Source organism: Thermothelomyces heterothallicus (genome assembly GCF_042370625.1).
Source record: "Thermothelomyces heterothallicus CBS 202.75 unplaced genomic scaffold P884_scaffold_3, whole genome shotgun sequence".
NCBI lineage: Eukaryota > Fungi > Ascomycota > Sordariomycetes > Sordariales > Chaetomiaceae > Thermothelomyces > Thermothelomyces heterothallicus.
In genome coordinates this window covers 920663-941173 of record NW_027192564.1, presented here as the reverse complement: position 1 = coordinate 941173, position 20511 = coordinate 920663, and the positions used below count along the sequence as shown (strand labels likewise).

The 20511-nt window shown below is 58.1% G+C and overlaps 7 protein-coding genes across 7 annotated transcripts; 4 read left to right on the top strand and 3 right to left on the bottom strand.

Moving 5' to 3' along the window:
- Positions 1-2261: 2261 nt before the first annotated feature.
- Positions 2262-6598, top strand: P884DRAFT_297106 (uncharacterized protein; the record flags this gene model as incomplete). The annotated part of the gene is made up of 3 exons (XM_069444480.1): positions 2262-4898; positions 4962-5540; positions 5624-6598. The coding sequence occupies 3 exons, from the start codon at positions 2262-2264 to the stop codon at positions 6596-6598; spliced, it is 4191 nt and encodes a 1396-aa protein (XP_069300611.1).
- Positions 6599-8067: 1469 nt separating this feature from the next.
- On the top strand, positions 8068-9200 carry P884DRAFT_192338 (inorganic pyrophosphatase; the record flags this gene model as incomplete). Its single annotated transcript, XM_069437669.1, has 4 exons — positions 8068-8253; positions 8338-8457; positions 8555-8982; positions 9059-9200. 4 exons carry the CDS (start codon positions 8068-8070, stop codon positions 9198-9200), a joined length of 876 nt encoding a protein of 291 aa, XP_069300610.1.
- A 189-nt stretch (positions 9201-9389) lies between these two features.
- Positions 9390-10154, bottom strand: P884DRAFT_327368 (mitochondrial 54S ribosomal protein mL53). Its single transcript, XM_069445534.1, has 2 exons — positions 9769-10154; positions 9390-9668 (listed from the first exon to the last, which is right to left on the bottom strand). Exons 1-2 carry the CDS (start codon positions 9947-9949, stop codon positions 9553-9555), a joined length of 297 nt encoding a protein of 98 aa, XP_069300609.1. The 5' UTR covers positions 9950-10154; the 3' UTR covers positions 9390-9552.
- Positions 10155-10371: 217 nt separating this feature from the next.
- On the top strand, positions 10372-12104 carry P884DRAFT_289827 (uncharacterized protein; the record flags this gene model as incomplete). The annotated part of the gene is made up of 2 exons (XM_069444022.1): positions 10372-11930; positions 12033-12104. The coding sequence occupies exons 1-2, from the start codon at positions 10500-10502 to the stop codon at positions 12102-12104; spliced, it is 1503 nt and encodes a 500-aa protein (XP_069300608.1). The 5' UTR covers positions 10372-10499.
- Positions 12105-12529: 425 nt separating this feature from the next.
- P884DRAFT_289826 (uncharacterized protein) lies at positions 12530-18292 on the bottom strand (the record flags this gene model as incomplete). Its single annotated transcript, XM_069444021.1, has 3 exons — positions 12530-17234; positions 17668-17962; positions 18062-18292. The coding sequence occupies 3 exons, from the start codon at positions 18290-18292 to the stop codon at positions 12601-12603; spliced, it is 5160 nt and encodes a 1719-aa protein (XP_069300607.1). The 3' UTR covers positions 12530-12600.
- A 12-nt stretch (positions 18293-18304) lies between these two features.
- Positions 18305-19659, bottom strand: P884DRAFT_255560 (uncharacterized protein). Its single transcript, XM_069440999.1, has one exon. It carries the CDS (start codon positions 19247-19249, stop codon positions 19046-19048), a length of 204 nt encoding a protein of 67 aa, XP_069300606.1. The 5' UTR covers positions 19250-19659; the 3' UTR covers positions 18305-19045.
- Positions 19660-19949: 290 nt separating this feature from the next.
- P884DRAFT_297101 (uncharacterized protein) lies at positions 19950-20407 on the top strand (the record flags this gene model as incomplete). The annotated part of the gene is made up of 2 exons (XM_069444479.1): positions 19950-20090; positions 20222-20407. 2 exons carry the CDS (start codon positions 19950-19952, stop codon positions 20405-20407), a joined length of 327 nt encoding a protein of 108 aa, XP_069300605.1.
- Between the last annotated feature and the right edge of the window lie 104 nt (positions 20408-20511).

Genomic DNA, 20511 nt, shown 5'->3' with positions numbered 1-20511 from the left:
AGGTCGGATTGGGGGGAGCAGTCGGCGACAGTCGAAATCCAAACGAAGTTCAAGGTTGGCGACCGGCGGTTCGCAGGCGCGGCACAGCGGGGTTGCCTTCTCAATCCGGACGCAGTTGGCAGGGGCACACGGAACACGCAATACGGCCGTCTGAAACCCTGCAGCCACAGGCGCCTTTCAACGGTTGCTTGGGTACAGCCCCTGTAATTCGTGGGACCCACCAAGTCAGGTACGCTAGTGATCGACCAAGTTATTTCCGTACCACGAGGTATGGAAGAATCCGTAGGTGTAGCAGCCAACTCCAAGTGGTCAACGTCTCTTCGAAGATGGACGAACTTGTTAGAAAGAAGTAACATTGAGGTATGTGCGAGCCCTTACCCATAAATGTTTTTCTTTTAGCGAGCTAGCAAAGCACAATACATGAGTGCAACGCGGCCTGTCTGTAGGTACGAAATCGACTCACAGCCACCGCCACGAGATCAAATGACGACGAACCCGTGAGGAATGGAATGACCTTTGATATAACACACTGAAATCGTCCCGTGAACTGTTAGCATGCTGACCAGGCGCACGATGATGTCTCTTCAGCTTTGTTTCTCTAGGCTCAAACGGGATGCAAACAAGTCGTGAACAGTCCAGGAGCTTATGTTTTAGTGATTATTAGCCCAAGAAAGTGAAGGGAAAGATGGGAGCTCGGGGCTTTCGACTTGAGACGTCTTCAAATGTTCCACTGCTAGAGGGTGATAGTCTAGCGTGTGCTTGTCCTTGACACTAGTGTACGGAGTACATACACGTATACTATTATAGTGTATATATCTTGTACGATACGGTATATCATGTGCGTCTTTCTAGGGCAGTGCATTTGTTCGTATTTCTCCCCGCGATCTTTCGAGGCCCACTTGGGACCCTGCCCCAGGCCGATCTGGGGCTTTCCCTTGTCCCATCGATAACGGGGCAGTTTCTTTGTCAAAACTGCACGCTTCACAACATCTCGAAAGACTCTGGAGGATGCCATTGTCAGAGTGGAGACAGTGAGATATTGCTGCAAATACTACTACTGCCCTCTCTGCCCGCCGGATGCCACTGGCCCTTCTTTGAGGACATTTTTGGCAGGCCATTATATGGCTGTCAGGTAACCTTCGGAATGTATGATCAGAAATCACTCTTCTCTCTCTCTCTCTCTATTCTCCCCCCAGCACCTTCTCCCTCCCTTTTTTTTTTTCGGAGAGTTTGGCCTCAAACGAAAGGAAAAGAAGTTGGGGGAGGGAATCGTACGGATGCACATACTCCGGACGGATCACTTCTACGGAACCGTTCAAGAAAAGTGCGTCTCTGATGCGGTAGACACACAAGTTCCTCCACTATAACTTCGTGTCTAATGTAGCCAATCAAAGTAAGTCTTGAGGGTATGATCGCCTCGTTACATCGAAATCGCGTCTCATCGAAGCTTGCTAAGATTGTCCAAACTCAAAGGACAAAAACTACCAAGGAAATAGCTAGCTTGGTTGTAAAGAAATATATGGAAGGCGTCTAACGTTATATGCCAGTAACCTTACAAAGCAAGCGCCGGTCGGAAATTTTGAGAGCAAGCATTTACGAGCCTAGGTTGGTCGATATCTAAAAGTTGCAGGTCAGTTACATACATACCTCGGGTAGTGGATATCCTCCGTAGATCCTATTGTTATACGATAAATCCGTACACTCCTGTACCTGCTAGTCAGCCCATGAGAGAGGCGTTATCCGTACAGCCCAGAAAGATCCTTGCTCGACAAAATGCCGCTGCGACCCCTCCAATTTGGGTGCGACCAAGCAGCCCACCCCGTCCAACAGCGGTCTGCAAAAGCGGCGAAAGCGGCGTATGACGTTCTGTGGCCGGGTTTGGGCGCGCTTAGTTATAGCCTACCATCCTGGCCGTTGGTTCCCTAACGGGAGCCGGTTCTCCGTTTTGGGTCCGATACGTTCTGAGCCAACCTCCCCCTTGCACAATCTTCCCGGTTCCATCCATCCCTCCCCTTTGACTGCCAGCCGTAGCGTATCTGGTGGAGAGCAGTCCGCGCCAACTTGTTTTCGCAGTCGCTGCGAGAACACCACGCCGCCGTGGCCACCACCTTTTTCTTGTTTTTCTCTTTTCGCAAACCCCGCGCACAGCTGTTGGCGCCATGACGACGGGCGCTTGAAGTCGGCTGCCGAATCACCCATTTCATCTCTGCCCGACCTCTGGCGCCACAACACGTCACCTTCGGTCACCGGGTGTCTTCGACATGTCGACCGCTTCCCGATCTTCGTACCATCCCAACCGCCGACTCGGCAGCGTGCAGAGCGTGCAGAGCGTGCAGAGCGTGCAGAGCGTCCAGAGCGTCCAGAGCGCACAGGATCGCGACCGCCACAGTCGCACATTGTCCAGAGCCCGCGCGGCAACCGTGAGCTACGACGATGCATACTCGTACGCCCTCCGCATCGCATACCTTCGCTATATCCTCCAGCCCAGGAAGAAGAGAAAGGAGTACATTAGCGCACCGAAGTCCAGGCCGCCCCCGCGCGCTCACACCTCGAGCATCACCGAGCTTGTCAAGGAACTCGTTCCCACCGGCTCAACCTCGGTGAAGCTGCCCTCTGGTTTCCGCCATTCCCTCGAGAAGCGCATGTCCGGTGTCCTCCAGGGAATCGAGAGACTACCAGGATTCAGCGATTCCGCCGTAAAACGGACGTTTGCCGAGGCCTATACCGCCTTCACGGCCAAAGAGTTTCAGAAATCCATCGACAAGGACCGCAAGGTCGAACCCCTGGTCCTGATTTTCTACTCTGCCGCCTCAAAAGCGCAGGGGCGCGGCAAGTCCCCCGAGGATCACTCATGGAAGGTGCTTGTCGATAGGCACTTGGCAATGTTCATCAGACTGCTCAGTAGCATTCTGAAGGATAAGGGGGATATCGAGCTGGTCACTCGCCTCAACACCCTTGAGAAGAAGCTCATGAGCAACGAGCAGAGCCTGTACCTCGACACGGGCCAGGAAGACCATTCCTACGTCGAAGTAGACGTACCCCTGAGCTACGAGGTCAAGGACATGCCCATGGTGCAGCTCGTCGCCAAGATCTTTGGCGTGACCCACTCACAGGCTCAAACCGACATCGACAGAAATATGTCGGCATGGACCGAGGAGGCGGCGCTCCAGGACTACAAGTCGTACCAGTTCAGGCTCGCTGCCGGTATGGCAGGGACCCTGCGGAAACAGGATTTTGATTTGGACGAAGCGTACGAGGAATGGCGCGCCGGGGAAGCCCCTCATTTGGCAACAATCTTTTCCGAAATCCTGACCGCCCGCCCCGATCTGAAGGGAGGATCCGGCGGAGGGACCGACAAACCACTCCCTGTCCGGCACTCCATGTACGAGGATCAGGCGTACGCGGAGCTGAGCAGAATGCTGTCCAACCCCGAGTCTCCTGCGCCCAGCGCTGACGCTTCTTTCGGCTTCCGGCCGCCCTCCGTCGACGGAACGTCCAGCATCCGGACCGTCGACGAGCCAAGCTATACTTTTATTCCTCCCGACCCCCGTGCCGTCTACAAGGTTATCCTGCAATATGTCGTGTCGTACGACCAGCTTCACTCCGATACGTCGGCTGCGCCCCTGTCCGAGGAGACGGCGAATTTCCTGACGGAACTCGCAGTGCGCTGGCGGATACCCCAGTTTTCTCGGCACGTCGCCTTCGTCGAGGTTACAACGCGCAAGTTTCTCGACCAAGAGCTGCCCCCGGAACAACTCTACGCTTGCCTGGACCTTGTGAAAGAGCGCCTGGAGGAGCCCAAGAAACCGGTCCCGATCCAGATGTACACGTTGGGGTTGAGCGACATTGAGCTAACCAAGTGGACAATTATCGACTTTGCCGGCTATCAGCAGTCATTGAGGGACCTACATGACGCCCTGCTGCGGGAACTCTTCGCTCTCCTCATGCGCTGCTACGAGCCGAAGCCGCCAACCGTCGGCGTCGTCATGGCGCTGCTCAATAACCACGTCTACCCCGATCCCACCTTCACGCAGCGGCCCGAGGACGCCGCTGACTTTGCCCAGCAGCTCGACAACGGACTGCGCCAACAAGCTGCCCAGGTGTACCGCGACTTCCTGGATCAACACATACCACGCAGTCAGCGAGAGTGGGATTTTGGACACGTGGTCAACCTAGGCAAGGCTGTGGTTGAACTCGCCGAACGCATCAAGAAACGTTACCGCAAGAACCCCGAGATCATGGGTGTCAGCCCCTTCAAGGCCCTGGTGGAGACGATCCTCCCTAGCTTCGAAGAGGACTGTCATGAGATCATCAAGCGCGTGCTGCAGACGTCCAAAGAGACCGGTATCGAGATCGCGATCGAGGACGGGTTTGACCTGTACAAGGAGCTCGTAGGGATTAGGAAAATGCACGCGCAGGCTCTTCCTGACAAGGCCTTTGCCTTCGAGATCGAGGACCTACTCGATGCTTTCGTCTGGCGCTGGATCAAGAACGTCGATGACAGGATGCCGGGATTCGTCGAGGAGGCGATCAAGCACGACATGTTCAAGGTCCGGACCCGCCATGAAGGAGACATACCGACCGACGACGAGAGACACAGCGTCTCCATCATTGACGTATTCACCATGTTCACGCAGACAGTCGACCAACTGCTCCAGCTCGAGTGGAATAACGAGGTCCATCAGGCACGCTTCATGACGGCACTTGCCAAATCGTTCGCCGCTGGCATCGGGAGATACTGCGAGATTGTGGGGAGGCAGTTCGAGAGGGAGATGGATCGGCGGAGCGAACAGGAGGCAGCTGCGGCACAAAGGACGACGCAAGAGAAGCTCTTCCAGTACGCAAAGGACGCCTGGAATACCAAAGAGAAAATCGAGCCGTTTCAGTTCTACCCTCAGGTGAGCGTGGTCTTCCTCTTACCGCAACTTCCCAACGCTCGTCGACGGCTGACCCTGGGCTAGTCGTTCGTCAAGTTCAACAACATCGAATGGGCGATGCAGGCCCTGGACAGGCTGGAAAAGCGAATGAACGTCGACGCCTGTGCCGAGCTCCTCAATAAGATTGACGCGCCGAAGCAGCCGACGAGGCGGCGGAAATATGTCTTCACGGTTAAGATCGTGGAGGGCGAGGAGCTGAAGGCCTGTGATCCGAACGGGTTTAGTGACCCATACGTGGTCCTTTGCGACGAGTACCAGAAGCGCCTCCACAGGACGAGGGTTATCCCTCGGAACCTCAACCCCCGGTGGGACGAGTCGGTGGACATCTCCGTGGAGGGACCGCTCAACCTCATCGCGACGATCTGGGATTACGACATGTTCGGAGACCACGACTTCGTCGGCCGGACGTCGCTGAAACTTGACCCGGTGCATTTTAGCGACTATCTGCCGCGAGAGTTCTGGCTGGACCTGGACACGCAGGGGAGGATCTTGATCCGGGTCAGCATGGAGGGCGAGCGTGACGACATCCAGTTCCATTTCGGAAAGGCTTTCCGGCACCTGAAAAGGACGGAGCGGGACATGGTGCGGGAAGTGACGAGCAAGGTAAGCCCCGCCGTATTCTCATAGTAGTAGTAGTAGTGGTGGTGGTGGTGGCCAGTGGGCGGATGTTGACTAACCGAAAACAGCTCTCAATGCACATCAACACCTCCCTGTCCCACGAAGCCCTGCGCAACCTGCTCAACAAGGGCATCACGGCCTCGATGGCCAACCTCTGGAAGAAGAGGCAGTCCCAGACCGCCTCTGTCACCCCGGCGGAGGTGGAAAACGCGATCCAGCCTCTCTTCACCTACTTTGACGAGAACTTTGCCATCATGAAGCAGACGCTGACGGACGCGACCATGATGGCCGTCATGACGCGGCTTTGGAAGGAAGTCCTCCTGGCCATCGAGAATCTCTTGGTCCCGCCGCTCTCCGACAAGCCGTCGACGCGGAAACCCCTGACGCAGGCCGAGATGGACATTGTCTACCGCTGGCTGGAGCTGCTCTTTGGCTTCTTCAACGCACGGGATCACGAGACGGGGGAGATCCTGGGCGTGCCCGCCGACGTCCTCAAGTCGCCCAAGTACCACGAGCTGGCTTCGCTGAACTTCTTCTACTTCGACACCACCGAGAACCTGATCCGCACCTCGGAGCGCATGGCGGCCGCCAATGCCCAGCGGGCCCAGCAGCAGGCGCAGCAGGCCCAGAAGCAGCTCCAGAGCAGCCACCGGCTCTCGGCGCCGTCGCCGGGGATGCTCGGCGTGCCCTCGATCGGGGGTGCGTCGGGGGCCGGGACGGTTCCCTTTGGCAGCCTGGGGACGATCCGGCGGGGCAAGTCGATCATGATGAGCCGGAACCTGGGCACGATGCGCAAGGCCAAGGAGGAGAAGCGCAAGGAGGCGCAGGCGGACCCCAGCGACGACATGATCTTGCGGATCCTGCGCATGCGGCCCGAGGCGGCCGGCTACCTCAAGGAGAGACAGCGGCAGAAGGAGCGCATGGCGGCGGCGCAGGCGGCGGCCCTGATCGTGCGGCAGAGCGTGAACCAGGGCTTGACGGCCGGCGGACCTGCCTTTGGGGGCGCGCTGTATGGGCGGACCGGGGTCATGCCGAAAAGATGAAGAAAGAGACTCGTGACCAAGTACAAGGAGGTCTCCGGAAGTTGGGAGAATGGAGCGGGGTTGGGGAAACGAAAAGTGACGATGCCATTTGGGGTTTTGGCTTTTTTTTTTTTTTTTTTTTTTTTTTTTTTTTTTTTTCATGAACAGTGCAATGCGGAATGCGGTGCGGTGCGATATACCTTTCACTGCTTTTTAGTTTTTCCTTGTTTTGTTTCCTCTTCTTTTTTCTTTTCTTCGTTATGACACCTTGGGAACTAACTCCCTGGTTCTACTGTATCGGGAGTGTGTAGGTTGAGCGTATAGGAGGAGGCGTTGGGGAACAGGCAATAATACCCGGCAGATTTTTTTTTTTTTTTTTTCCTCGACCTGCAGGCACCTATATAATATACCTAGGAACGTTTGCATGGATATGTTTGACGAGCCGATGGAGCGTTGACGATATGACTGATAGTTTGATATAATCTGATATATTCATTTTTAAACAGCAAAGGATGGCCTACCGAGTGATATCCCATATCCCGTCAGTACCTAGTTATTCCACTATACGTCCGTATAACTAGTACAAGTATAATACAAGGAGCAGGAGAGGAGGTCGCGATGCCAAGACTGGCTACCGGACGGCGGAAAAGACCGGAATGGATGCATGGTTGGGGCCAAGCCACAGTGAGGCTGGGTGACTAGGGGTATAAACCGATTCAGAGGCGCCGGTTTGCGACGGGACTGGCGATCAGAAGAAAACACACCGCACGAGGACGAACGGTGAGAAGCAGTCTTCTTCTTCATCATCTTGGGACCCAACTCGGAGCGGTGTCGCTTAGCCGAGACAAAGTTCCGGACCGGTCGTTCGGAAGATTCGAGACGCATTGGCACATACATACGGAGAAGGTACGGAATAGTTAGTTAGTAGCCCGGTGCACGCGGCCAAACGGAGAGTCGGGCTCCATCATCACCCAAACAAAAACAAACCCAAACAGCAGCGCCCTGCATCCCACCCGCATAGCATCCCGCCGCAGCAGCAGCAGGGACAAGCATCTTTCTGCATGCCGGCCTTACGAGTGCTGCGGTCGAGGCAGCCGTTGCCCGCGGGATTCGGCCGACTCTCTGTTGCTGTTGTTGCGCAGCGTCCGCCTCCGGCCTTGCTGCAGCAGCAGCAGCAGCGCTTTGCAGCTCGGGCTTATCAAACTATGGCGCCAAAAAAGCAGTTGACCCGCCCCGGCCAATCACAGACCCGTGGGCTGGCGTCACAGACGGGGCCCACCACTCGCTCTGGAGCCCCTCCCCCGCCTTGGGCAGAGCCCGAGGGAGAAGCCCTCTCCGCCTCCGGAGCTGATTCTTCTGCTGCCGCTGCCGCTGCCACAAAACCATCGACTGCTCAATTGCATTCGCGAACTGCCCAAATCGCACGGCACCTCCAGCAAGTCCGCAGCTACAGCTCAAGCAGCAGCACCAACCCCACTCCCGCTAGCACCATGGCTTCTTCCCCGTACACCGTCCGCAAGGTCGGCGCCCCCTACACGCTCGACCACCGCGTCTACATCGAGAAGGATGGCGTCCCCATCTCGCCCTTCCACGACATCCCGCTCTATGCCAACCAGGAGCAGACCATCCTCAACATGATTGTCGAGATCCCGCGCTGGACCAATGCCAAGCTCGAGGTGGGTGGATTAATTCAAAGCCCCCCTTTTCCCCCAATATCCTGTTAAGGTCCGACCGACTTTATTGACATTGGCCGTCACCAGATCTCCAAGGATGAGCTCCTCAACCCCATCAAGCAGGACACCAAGAAGGGCAAGCTCCGCTACGTCCGCAACTGCTTCCCCCACAAGGGCTACCTGTGGAACTACGGTGCCTTCCCTCAGGTATGACGATTTATCTCATATGAGAGCTAGCCAGCTCCAAACACACAACGTGCTATCTTGGCAAGTCCACCGTACGCTAACCCTCGCTCTCCGCCAGACCTGGGAGGACCCCAACTCGATCCACCCCGAGACCAAGGCCAAGGGTGACAACGACCCGCTCGACGTGTGCGAGATCGGCGAGCTGGTCGGCTACACGGGCCAGGTCAAGCAGGTCAAGGTGCTCGGCGTGATGGCGCTGCTGGACGAGGAGGAGACGGACTGGAAGGTCATCGTCATCGACGTCAACGACCCGCTCGCTCCCAAGCTCAACGACGTCGAGGACGTCGAGCGCCACCTGCCGGGCCTGCTGCGCGCCACCAACGAGTGGTTCCGCATCTACAAGATCCCCGACGGCAAGCCCGAGAACCAGTTCGCCTTCACCGGCGAGTGCAAGAACAAGTCCTACGCCATGGACGTCATCCGCGAGTGCAACGAGGCCTGGGAGAAGCTCATCACGGGCAAGACTGCCGCCGGCAACATCGCCACGTAAGCCTGCCTTCCGCTTTCTCTTATTCCTTTTTTTTTCCCTCAAAGGAACTCTGGTATGCTAACAAAGAGCCAGGACCAATCTGACGGTTGCCCACTCGACCAGCCGCGTCTCCCCCGACCAGCTGCCTCCTCTGCCCCAGAACCAGGACCTTCCGCCCGCCCCGATTGACGCCTCGATCGACAAGTGGTTCTTCATCAGCGGTGCCTCTGCTTAAATGGCTAGGTCATCATCAGGTCGTTGAGAGAGCGAGCATTTCTCTTGAGCAGTGCCTTTTTCGTAGACAACCGGGTTCAAAAGGTCCAAAAAAAAAAAATAGTTTCCAGTAAAACAAAATACAATTTTTTCTGGACACTTTGAAAGTCCACCCCCGGTGCATTGTGTGGAGAGGGGTAAAAAAAAACGGCTCAAGTGGTATATATTCCAATCTTGTCGACCGAGGCAGAATCCAAAGATCATTCATCAAAAACGCCTTCCCAATGCTTTCTATAAGTACATGATGCAAGCAGATATCGTATCATTACAGACAAAATGTACAGCCCTCCTCCGTTCCATGTCGGAGAGCGCGTTTAGGCCTCGGCCAGATCTGCCTCCTTCTGGAGCATGCGCGAGTGCCGGTCGACTTCCTCGACGATGCTCTTGATGCCCATGTTCTCGCAGTCGAGGTTCATTTCCTTGCCGTCCTCTGCATTCCGAATGTCAGCATTCTTTCCCCTCACCACTGAAAGGTATCATTGCGTGTGGAGGGGGTTATATATATATCTCTCTCTCTATATATAACGTACTGAACTTGATGTACAAGGTGCTCGGCTCCTTCGACGTCCGCGGGAGCAGCTGCGTCGTGATGTTCATGCCCGAGGAGCGGGCCGTCGGCGGGAGGAAGGAGAGGAAGAGCCGGGCGGACCGCGAGCGCGGCGAGAAGGGGTTGAAGCGCGTGGTCACGTCGGTGATGAAGCGGGTTATCATTTTCGGTTCGGTTCTCTCTCTCCTCTCTCTCCTCTCTCTCTCTCTCTCACACACTCTCTCACACACTCTCTCTTGGTTATACCCTTCTTCCTTGTGAACAGGGGGCCGGGGCCGTAAGGGACGTTCTGCAATTCGGCGAGCGTCGGAGACTTGTTGGGAGGTCGATTGGCGGCGATAGGACGAGGGAAAGCAGTGTTCCGTGATTGGATCTCGAACCGGAAAATTGGTTGTAACGGAGGAAGTCGGACGGAGCACGGGCACGGAACGGGAACGGAGACGAGACGGCGGGCCGTTTGGTGCGACAATGGGTCCGTTTTTGCGGCCCGTTTGCGAATGCCCCACAAGCTGACGTTCTCGTTGCTTTCTCGACGAGTTACTGGTTCGTTCCTGAAGATGCCAACTCGCTCCATCGGGGACCAACGCAACACACCATCTCGAGTTGTCAGTGGTTTCCTCCAAGGCGTCGGCCGCGCCAAATCAATTCGACCCTTCAAAAGCTTGGGAACCTACAGGGCGGCCAGGCGAGGCATTCGAATTGACACGGCACACGATGTCCTCGTTCGAATTGCTGCAAGAGCGCCTCGCCGCGCTCCAAGAGACGACGGCGCAGCTCCGCGAGCTCATCGACCGTCTCGCCAACGTCCAGTTCCAGCCGGGCTCGGTGCCTCTGAGCACCAGCGACGAGGACAACGTCGCCACCGAGCTGAGCACCGAGATCACCCAGATCCTGCGCGAGGAAGAGGAGGATCTGGAACTGCTGCAGGAAGAGATCGTCGATCTGCGCTCCGGCCGCCCGGGAAGCGAAGCCGAGCACCGCAAGGCCCGGCTCAAAGACGGCGCGCAACGCCTCCAAGCCGAGCTCCGGGACTGCCGCACCTCCTTCCGCAAGGCCCAGCTCTCGGCCCGCCGCAGCCTGGAAGCCGCCCAGAAGCTCGAGCGCGACCTCCTGCTCGCATCCTACACCACCGCCTCCGCATCCGCCTCCTCGTCCGCCATCCTCAGCAACCCCGACACCACCACCACCACCACCACCACCACCACCACCACCACCACCAGCCCGCCTGACTCGCAGCCCCAGCCGGGCGCGACCACCCCCACGCCGCAACCGCCACCGCCACCGCCGCTATCCTCCGAGGAAGCCCGCAGCCAGCTCCTGACGCCGCGCGGCCGCCGGCGGCAGCAGCAGCAGCAGCAGCAGCAGCACGGCAAGAAGCATCGCGGCGGGACCGGCGACGACGAGGCCGACGCCGCCGTGGCCGCGTCCAGCGACATCACGCAGGCGCTGCGGCGGACGCACGCGCTCATCGCGGGCGAGCTGGCCAAGTCGGCCTTCGCGGCGCGGACGCTGGCCGAGAGCACGGCGGCGCTGGCCGAGCTGCAGCGCAGCTACGAGGGGCTCGACGGCCTGCTCGCCCGCTCGCGCGACCTGCTCGGCGCCCTCGTCTCGTCCCAGAAGTCCGACTCCTGGTACCTCCGCGCCGCCCTCCGCCTCCTCCTCGCCACCCTCGCCTGGCTCCTCTTCCGCCGCTTCCTCTACGGGCCCCTCTGGTGGCTCGTCTGGCTGCCCCTCCGCACCGGCTGGCGCGTCACCTCCAAGGGCGTCGCCTACCTCGGCGCTGACGGCGGCGGCGGCGGCGGCGGCGGCAGCAGCAGCAGTAGCGCCACCATGGCGGTCGTCGTGCCGGGGGAAGGGCCAGAGCAAGGGGGGCCAAAGACGGTCGTCGTTGGCGTGGGAGAGGAAGGGGCCGTGCCGACGGTGAGGGTCGGGAGGGGCGAGACGAGGGAGGAGGGGAAACAGGGTGAGGAGGATGGCTCGATGGTTGATAAGGTCGGGAGGATGGTTGAGGATACTCTGAATCGGAGGGACGAGGAGGAGAAGGAGGAGGAGAAGGCGAACAGGACGGCTAGGGAGGACCCGGAGGACCGGCCGAATCCGAAGAAGAGGATGTGGGAAGAGGACGTTGGAGAGGGAGCGGGACGAGTGAGGGATGAGTTATGACCTCGACGACGAATGGTCATGTATTACCAATGGTTGATACCCAGCTGAATCCTAATTTATTTATTTATTTATTTTTTTTACAAGGGGGGGCCACATGTTATTGCTGCTGCTGCTGCTACTGCTGCTGTTGCTCTCCTCATGCTCCCGTCCAACTGAGGGCCGACCAATCGACTAACACTGTGAAGAATGATCGAATGCCGTCCTTGAATCATACCAATCGCTTATGATATCCAGTCTCTAGTGTCGTGCTGATTGGTCAGGAATACTTTGCTCATTGTATGGAATGCCAAATGATGATTTCAATCCTGACCTGTTGTCCCATACACGCTGCCGCTCCTGATATATATGCCTTGGAAAAAGAAATGGCCTCCCTTCCATCCATGGTATTCTGTGTATATATATAATATTGCCTTGTTTCGTCCAAGTCGTAAAGTCCGTCAACGTCGTTTATAAAGTCCAATACGTGCTATGCGCCTCCCTAAAACATGAACCAAAAATGAACCAAAAAAAAAAAAAAAGAAAAGAAAAGAAAAGAAAAGGAAACGGGGGAAGCTGAAAGACCCGGAGAAGGGGGGGGGGGGGGGGAAATGACAGAGGGGAGTTCTGACTCTTATGTTCCATGAACATGAACCCAACGCACGACCACCTTCTTTCACTCGGCAGCCTTCTTCATGATCTTCCCGACCGCCACAACTCCCGCAAGCAGCAATATCATTCGAGGCAGCACCGACTGCCCGTCGCCGCTGCGGCCGCCGTCGCCAGCACCCGCCTCAGAAGCGGGCGCACTCGGACGCGACTTCTCCCGAGCCTCGCCGTCCGGCGAGAGACACCGCAGCAGCGGCAGACTCATTCGCCGCCTGGCCTCGACATCTCCCAGCGCGCCACGCAGCCCGACCTCGACGAAACGGGACCCGCGTCGGAGGCCGACGCCGAGGTAGCCCGCTGTCTGGGGCCGGCTGTCGCTGCCGTCGGTGTGCGACAAGAGCTGCTCGGCACCGGCGGGGTGCTGCCTGGGCTCGTCCGTGGATGGGCGGATGGTGTCGACTGAGTTGCGGAAGGCGGGTATGGTGCTGCTGTTGGCGAAGGAGGCGGCATCGGAAAAGATGCTGGAGCGGGTCGGCACGGGAGAGAGGTTGCAGAGTGTGGAGACGTCGGGCCTCGGGGCTAATAAATCGGGCTGAGCCTTCGTGGCTTGTGGCGCTGGTGAGGGCGCTGCTTCCGGAGTCGGCGTTTCGACCGTCGCAGGCTCTGCAAGACTGGAGGTCTCAGCAGAAGAGCCCGCGTCGGCCGCTTTGCCGGTTTCATCAGCTGATGAGCCCGATGTATCTGGTCCAGACGGCGAGAGCTCGTTGGCGCAGGTTGCTGCTGCGGCACGTTTGTCGCGGGGGTTTGTCCCCGGGGCCCCTGGCTCGGTGCACACATCCGTAGTGTCAAGCTCGGGAGCATCATCTCCGAGGGCCCCGCTGATCCCGTCAACCCTGATCTCGGGCCCGAACGCCTTGCCCCGAAGCCCACCGCTCGCCTCATCCTCGGCATCGGCGTGGATCTCGGATTCGAGTCCACTAGGATCCTGTACGCCGGCGCCATCCATCCTGACATGGCTGACAGCTTCGGGTTCCTTAGCCTTTCCCTCAAAATCCGGGACGCCAATGACAGGATTCTGCGTCGGTGCGTCAAGCTTGTCGCCGGTACTGGCCTCGTTGAGGTCAGGAGCGGCATCAGTCTCGGCACCGGTGGTCTCCCTGGGGTCACCGTCGCTAACAATTTCGGGTGCCAGGGCCTCAGTGCTTGCATCATCGCCGAGATGGTCAGACTTTTCGGCAGAATCGATACCTCGACAAGCGTTCTCTTCGGCAGCGGGCTCCTCCTCCTCCGCTTGCTGCTGCTGCTGCTGCTGCTGCACCGTCGCCGAAGGTTCGGGTCCGCCAGCAACCTCATTGCCGGGGGCCAATCCCATACCGTCCACCTCGGTCCAGGCGTCGACGACCTTCGGTACCTGTTCCCCATTCGCATCCACTCGGCCGGGCTCAAGGAAGCTCTCGGTTCCTGGCTGAGCCATCCCGGTCGCGACCTCGGCAACGACCAGAACCGCCGCCGGTTCGGGACCGCCTGCCGCTTTCGATTCACCTGCGACTAACGCCCCGGTGGCGTCGTCCGGACCATGTCCCATCGCCTTGTCCTCGGCCGCTGGCTCGCTCCTGTGGGCATCAGGTTCCTCGGGCGCGAGCGGCGACTCGAGTCTGCCTTGCACAGGTTCGCCCTGGGTACTAGAGATAGGCAACTCCGAGGAGGCGTGGGCCGGCTCCTGACCCGGGTCCGATGTCTGGACTTCGGACTCGGCGGTGGGGAAGCACGACGCGAGGGGTGAATGGCCGTCAGGCCCCGCGGCGAGCTCGGCCCCAAGGTGCGTGGTTTGAACCTCGGATTGGCCCTCAGGTTTTTTGGGGGAGTCTGCGAGTTTGTGCTCAGGGGAAGGGGTGGAAGGGCGTGATGTGTGTCCTTGTTGGCAGACGGCGTCTGGTGGTGTTTGGTGCGACAAATCCGAGGCGGGATCTCCTGGCATGCGTCGCGTGCTTGCGTCACCGGGAGCATGTCCGGGTTCTTCGGCTGTCAGGTTCTGGCCGGCGGCTAACTGTGGCGACGCTTGTTGGCAATCAGGGGACTCATCTTCCGCAGGGCGATTCCCGTCTTCTTTGCAGTCCGGTTCGGGGACAGTCTCTGGATGCAGCTGGACCACACCACCCTCGGGCTCAGACTCCGGGTATACGTGTCGAAGGACGGCATCTTTGTCGCCCGGCGTTATCAGGAGACTCTGCCTCGGTGACGATGAACCCGTGCTCAGCTCAGGGGTCGATGGAGCAGTTGAGAAGCCGTCGTCGCCTCTCGATCTTGGGAGCCCAGTCGGAGCACCCGCGAGGTTAGACTTGATGTCTTTCCCGGGCATCGAACTGCCGACATTCTCCTGAGCGTCGACGAAAGTCCCCGGGCTGGAAACCGGCGGTGCATGCTTGCTTTCCGTTGATCGTGCGTCGGCTTGCTGATCCGCGGCTGCGGTAGCTGAGCTGGCAATTGGGGTGGCTTCTCCAAAGGAGATCCCTAACGGACTAGGCCCGAGGCTCGGCCCGTCGTCGCTCGACGTCATGGACTCGACGGCTTGGCCCCTGTCGGGAAGCTGCTCGGGAAGCTGCTGTTCCAGGGTCGTCTCCGTAACGGTTTGGTGACCAAAACCCTTGACGCCAACGGTCTGGTGGTCCTCGGCGAGAGTCGAGGCGCTACTGACTCGGGTCCCCATGGATGATCTCCGCGACACCAAAGAGAAGGCCCGGGTGGGTTTGATTTCCGCAGCGGCGAGCAATAGCCCTCGGCTGTCGGGCAAGGGCGACTCCGGCTGCCCTGGCTCATGAGGCGGAGGTACGTGTTCGCTGGCGACGGAACTGGGCCGGCTACTGCCGTGCACGGATCCATCGCGTGCCGTCGTGAGGTAATCGATGGACCTCACGGATTCCATGGACCGTCGAGAGAGGGAGAATACTCGTTGCGCGCGGGGCCTCGGTGAAGCTTGCAAGTTGGCGAGCGCGGGCCGCTTCGCCGGCGAGGACCGTACGGACGAGGGTGAGCATCTCGGCGACGGCCCGTCAAAGACGGCCGACTCGGGCTGCTGCGGCGTTATGGGTCGAGCAGAGAAGTAATCGTCCTCATCCTCGGGGATGTCGTCAATGGAGCACGAGTCCTCGAACACCTTGTCGAGGTCCTTCTGGATTCGGGCTCTTAGCCTGCTAACGAAGGCCTCCTGTGCGTCCTCGAGCGAAGCAAATGTCTCCTTCGGTCTTCCGCGCTTTTCGTGCGCGACGATGGCCTTGTCCAAGACGAGGTGTCCCCGCTTGTGGGCGGCGATGTGGATGGCTATGTTGTGCCCACGGATGACGTCGCCGACTCCGGTCTGGATGCGGTCCAGCGCTGCTCGGATCGTGCGGCGGCCGTAGGACGCTTCTGGGCCGACGGTGAACTTGGCCGGCTCCCGGAGCGTCCAGCCGACACCTTTGAGTTCGACGATGCGCAGTTCAAAGTCGTTCAAGCCGTTCAGCGTTGCATCGGCCTCGTCCCTGACGCGCGAGAGATGCCTCTCCAGTTCGCAGAAGAAGGTCTCGCAGTCTCTGGCCTCCGGGTGCCGGAACAGCGCAAACTTGCCCCTGATGAGTTTCTGTACAGGATCGTGCGCCGGCCCGAGGCGGTTGACCACCCTGATACTGAGCTCGAACGTGTCATCCTCCGGGTGAGCGTGAGCGTGATCGGACAGTCTGCAGCCTTGCAGATAATCGTCCAGCTCTCGTCTCTTCGCGTCCAGGCTCTGGTTTGCGAACTGCAGGACGCTCCAAAGCAAATCCTCGCTCATGAGGAGAGTCAACGGCGTGGTCTGCGTGCTCGTGACCTTAGTCCTTCTCTCGAAGGTCGCGACCTGCCGTTGCGGGTTCCTACTCCGAAAGCAGAGGTCGATGCTATACCCCGGCAAGGACTCGAAGGTCTGGGTGGCTTCGATGAAGCGAGAGGCGGGAACGGACAGAAGCGAAAGCGGCCCGTCCCCGAATGAGGACGCGGATTCGCTCTGGTCCGAGTCCGCCTCGGGTACCGGGGAGTCAAGCCATCGGAAGTCTTTGTCGTGGCGACGCAGAAAGAGCCCAATCATCCGATGGACCGCCAGGGTAACCTCCCTGGTGTGCGCAACGGTCAGGGGCTGTTTCTGGTACGAGCGGTAGGTTCTCTCGGCCCACTCGCCCTTCCCTCTCCTGATGACGCGGAAGGTCATCTCGAACCGCTGGGATTTGCGCTCATATGTGTCCCCCTTGAACATGTCGAGAGCGCCCGAGTCCTTGCGGGTTATGAGCTCCTCGGAGCAGCGCTCGATGCGGCGCACGAGGCCTCGGCATATCTTGTTGGTGGCCTGGAACCCGGGCGAGCTGCCATAGTTACGGCAGTATCTGGACCGGATGACGGGGTCGGTGAAGCGGATGTCGACATGCACCACCAGGGCCGGCGCCGTGGGTGGCCCCGACTGCTCCTCGAAGACGGGAGACAGCAACACCCTCTCGCGCTCCATGTCCATGTGTCGGTCCGCGTGTGCAGGCTCGAGCCGGGGAAAGGCGTCGCCCATGGCCAGGCGAGTCTTGGAGCGCGGCGAACCGTCGAGGAGACGGTGGTGAGAATCCCACCAAGCCATCTCTCTCTTGTCTCTCCGTCCCTCGGCCTCCGCGTCACCGATGCTCGAGTCGTATCCGTAGTGGTGTGAGTCTACTGTGTAAGAGCATGGGCTTGCTCCACTTGTTGACCCCTCGAGGGGCATGGTCCCGGCCTCTCTGTTGTGGGGTGGAGGGGTCGGCTTTCGACTGAGGCAATCCGCCCTGATGGAACCGATTCTGGAAGCACAGGGGGCTTCGCAGGCCGCCTAGGGAACCATGTATCCTGCCCTCGCGAAGTGGAGCTAATTGAGGAAGTGGGATGGATGAGAAGACGCGAGTCTGGCAGGCGCGGCCAGGTAGGCCAGGTACGGCAAAATAATGCCGCTGTCCGATCTGACTTTACCTCTCGGTCGGAATGGTAAACACGAAAACAAGCCAATCTGCCATGTCACCAAGCTTGTGTAAACCCTTCACGTGGCGCCAGGCAGGCATGAGAACCTATCAACCTCTTGGGTGCACGGCTGGCTGTGTGCTGTAATCCGTACATCCGTCGAGATCCCCTAGTGAAGATGAAGAGTAAGTCATCTTTGAACCCAAGAGTGGCGCAAGAGCGCCCTGCAGTGTGTTGGGGCGCATGGCAGCCGCCCTGTCCAAGTCATTGTCCCAATCATCCGACGGGGGCCCATCGTCAGCCGATTGGGACGTAAGGAACGCGAGACCCATAGTAAAGGGCTGCCCTGGCTTCAGGCTGCCAATCCGGTCTGACACGTAGCCGCTTGCAAGAGCGCCGCCAGCCAGCCTCGGCCTCTTTTTCCTCTGCATGGCGTCGGGTGGATGAACCTACACATACGGATCACCCTAAAAAAGACGGTTCGCTTATCGCGGCCTGGGATCGATCGGCCCAATGAGCCGAGGAAGATGCAACAACAAGGCGCCCACTTGGGAGCTGAAAAACACAAGCTCGTGACGGGTCGTGTCTTCAGGCTTGTTGCCGGATTTGGGCGGGGTGTGAATCAGCCCGACCCAGCCACGCCTCCGTGGGCGAAACGCGGGTCGGGACGCTCCCAGCCCCCTCCAAAGGAGGGACATGGAGACCCGGAATCTCGCTTCCCGGCCGAGCAGTTGCTGCCCATAAAGATCGGGCTCTCTCCGCTCCCCGTTGACCTTCATTGCGGGCAACTACCGGCCTTCGCAGCCAGTGAGAGACCGGCAGCGGAGAGCCCGAGGGAAGAAGATGGAAGTTGCAACCAAGAAAAGGATCCAATGGCGGCCTGAAGCCCTGAACTGTACGGATTAGTCCTGCATGTATTGTACCTAATCGGCAAGTCAGTTCCCGCAAATCGGAAGCCTCCTGGCGCCAACATTTTGTTGGAATCTCTCAGTGTGGAAAGTCGAGCCCAGCCCCGGTAGCATGGCATGTGGGGCTGACAACTGGCATTGTGGAGGTCAATTGCCACTCAGTGGCTGCAACCGTAGCGCCCAATGGATGCCTTGGCAAGCTACTGGGCAAGCTGGGCATCTCGGTGATTGTTCAAATCAGGCCGCTTAGTCCAGAAGTGCCAAGAAGAAAGAACGACGGAGTTCAGGAAGAGAAAATACCAAGAAAGGAAGGCAAAGAGAAGGAGCGGAAGAGAGAAGGGGGGAAAGAAGCATGATGCAAAAAGAAGACTCAATACAGAAGAGGGTGGCAGGTAGGGAAATCTTTAAACCTTTTCAGCTTTAAGCTCCCTGAGCAACTCGGGTTCTCCAGCGCCCCAACCCTGCAGCCAGAATGGTTAAGTAGGTGATGTCAAACAATGGCGCAAGCCTTTCACCAGGTCGCACTCCTTTAAACCGTCAGCTTGAGGTTCCATGCTGTATTTAACTGTTTAAACAACCCTTCTGAACTGCCCATTTTGGGAGCGATTGAGTTCTACCTAATAGTTAAGGTACCTTACTCGAATAAGTCCGAGACTTTCTCGACCAGATAGTATTCCGAGCCTGACTTACAAGAACGGCATGACACACAAAAGAAGAACAAAGAGAGGAAAACCACACCTGAAGTTTTGTAGACAACCTTGACAAGGTATAGGAACGTGACTGTGGAAGCAAGCAGTCGGATCGTAACATTGAGTGGAAGACCCGCATTGGGAGGAAAATAGTCGGGGCATTTTGTTTGATTCTCGAGAGAAAATTTGAACTATGATGCTTGAATCTCAGGATGCTCGATACCGAATGGAAGGATAGATGTGGCCTCAAGTGGACTGACTGTTAGGAAGGAACAGGGAGGATAGACCAGGGTTCGACATGTCTTTAGACAACACCTCCAAGTGCCTCCGGCACTTGAAGACAATCAACCCATCTTTTATCACCACTTCTGAGGCTCATACGAGAGTTCCAGGAGTGCCGCCCACAGCGCGTATGCCGCTGTGGTGTTGTTATAGGATTGCAGCCTTTGGAGCTGTAGCATCAACCCGAGGTGTTGAGAATGGGAATCAAACGCAAATCAGCTGCAAGTTCAGCATTTATTATGTCAATGTGGATGAAAGAACCGCCCGGATTCTTACTGGGAAAGGGGGGTAACTGCATAACATCGCCCTCCATATACTGTTTGCCCCCCCCCCCCCCTTTTTTTTGATTGGAGTTTCCAGGCTCTTATTTTTTGGGTGGAAACAGTCCTTACTCCCCGTCGGACCAAAGAGTCTTGGTCCTGGTAATGTTTAGGCCAAAATTCCAGAGCCGCCTCCTAAGCCCTGGGCTCTCCCGAAACTATTAATTACACCCTGAGCCCCTTTCAGGTCTCTCATCCACCTCACAGTCTCGCTTACCTGATAATTACCAGACAGCCATGGGCAGGAAGAAGAAGTCTCGGGTAATTGTCCAGGAGTTCGACGACTACTTCGGTACCGGCACGCTCCAGGACTGGCAGCGCCTCTGCCGGGATGTCGGCCTCAGCGAGGACCTCCCCAGCATCTCCCAGTGTCGGAAGGTGATTACCACCTAATTACTTAGTCCATCAAGCCTCCCCTCCTCTTAACCCCATCTTCCTCGGCAACCCGCTACCACATAACAGGAGACAAACGGGAGTACTAATAATAAGACGAACTGGGTCTATGACAGGCGCTAAAGACCGTTCACGTTAACATCCACGATCTACTCGAGGCCGTCAAGCACGGCAAGCAGCCACGGCGGTTTTCAAGTGTCCGGAAGCTGGTGGACTACACGATGAGGACTGGCAGACTCTTTCCGAAGGACAAGATTAAGGAGATGGGGCCGGTCAAGGCGCTGATGCGGCATATCCTGTGAGGTCCCACACACGCGGGCGCGGTCACTCTTTTGTACAATATCTGCTGTTGAGCATTGAGGTGCCATGGAATAATACCTGAGACGAGTAATCCCATCCCATCCGA

Coding starts and splice junctions, on each gene's coding strand:
- P884DRAFT_255560 (XM_069440999.1), bottom strand. CDS start 19,249: ATGCGGGTCTTCCACTCAATGTTACGATCCGACTGCTTGCTTCCACAG.
- P884DRAFT_327368 (XM_069445534.1), bottom strand. CDS start 9,949: ATGATAACCCGCTTCATCACCGACGTGACCACGCGCTTCAACCCCTTC. Junction 9,669..9,768: donor CACCTTGTACATCAAGTTCA/GTACGTTATATA, acceptor TTCGGAATGCAG/AGGACGGCAAGGAAATGAAC.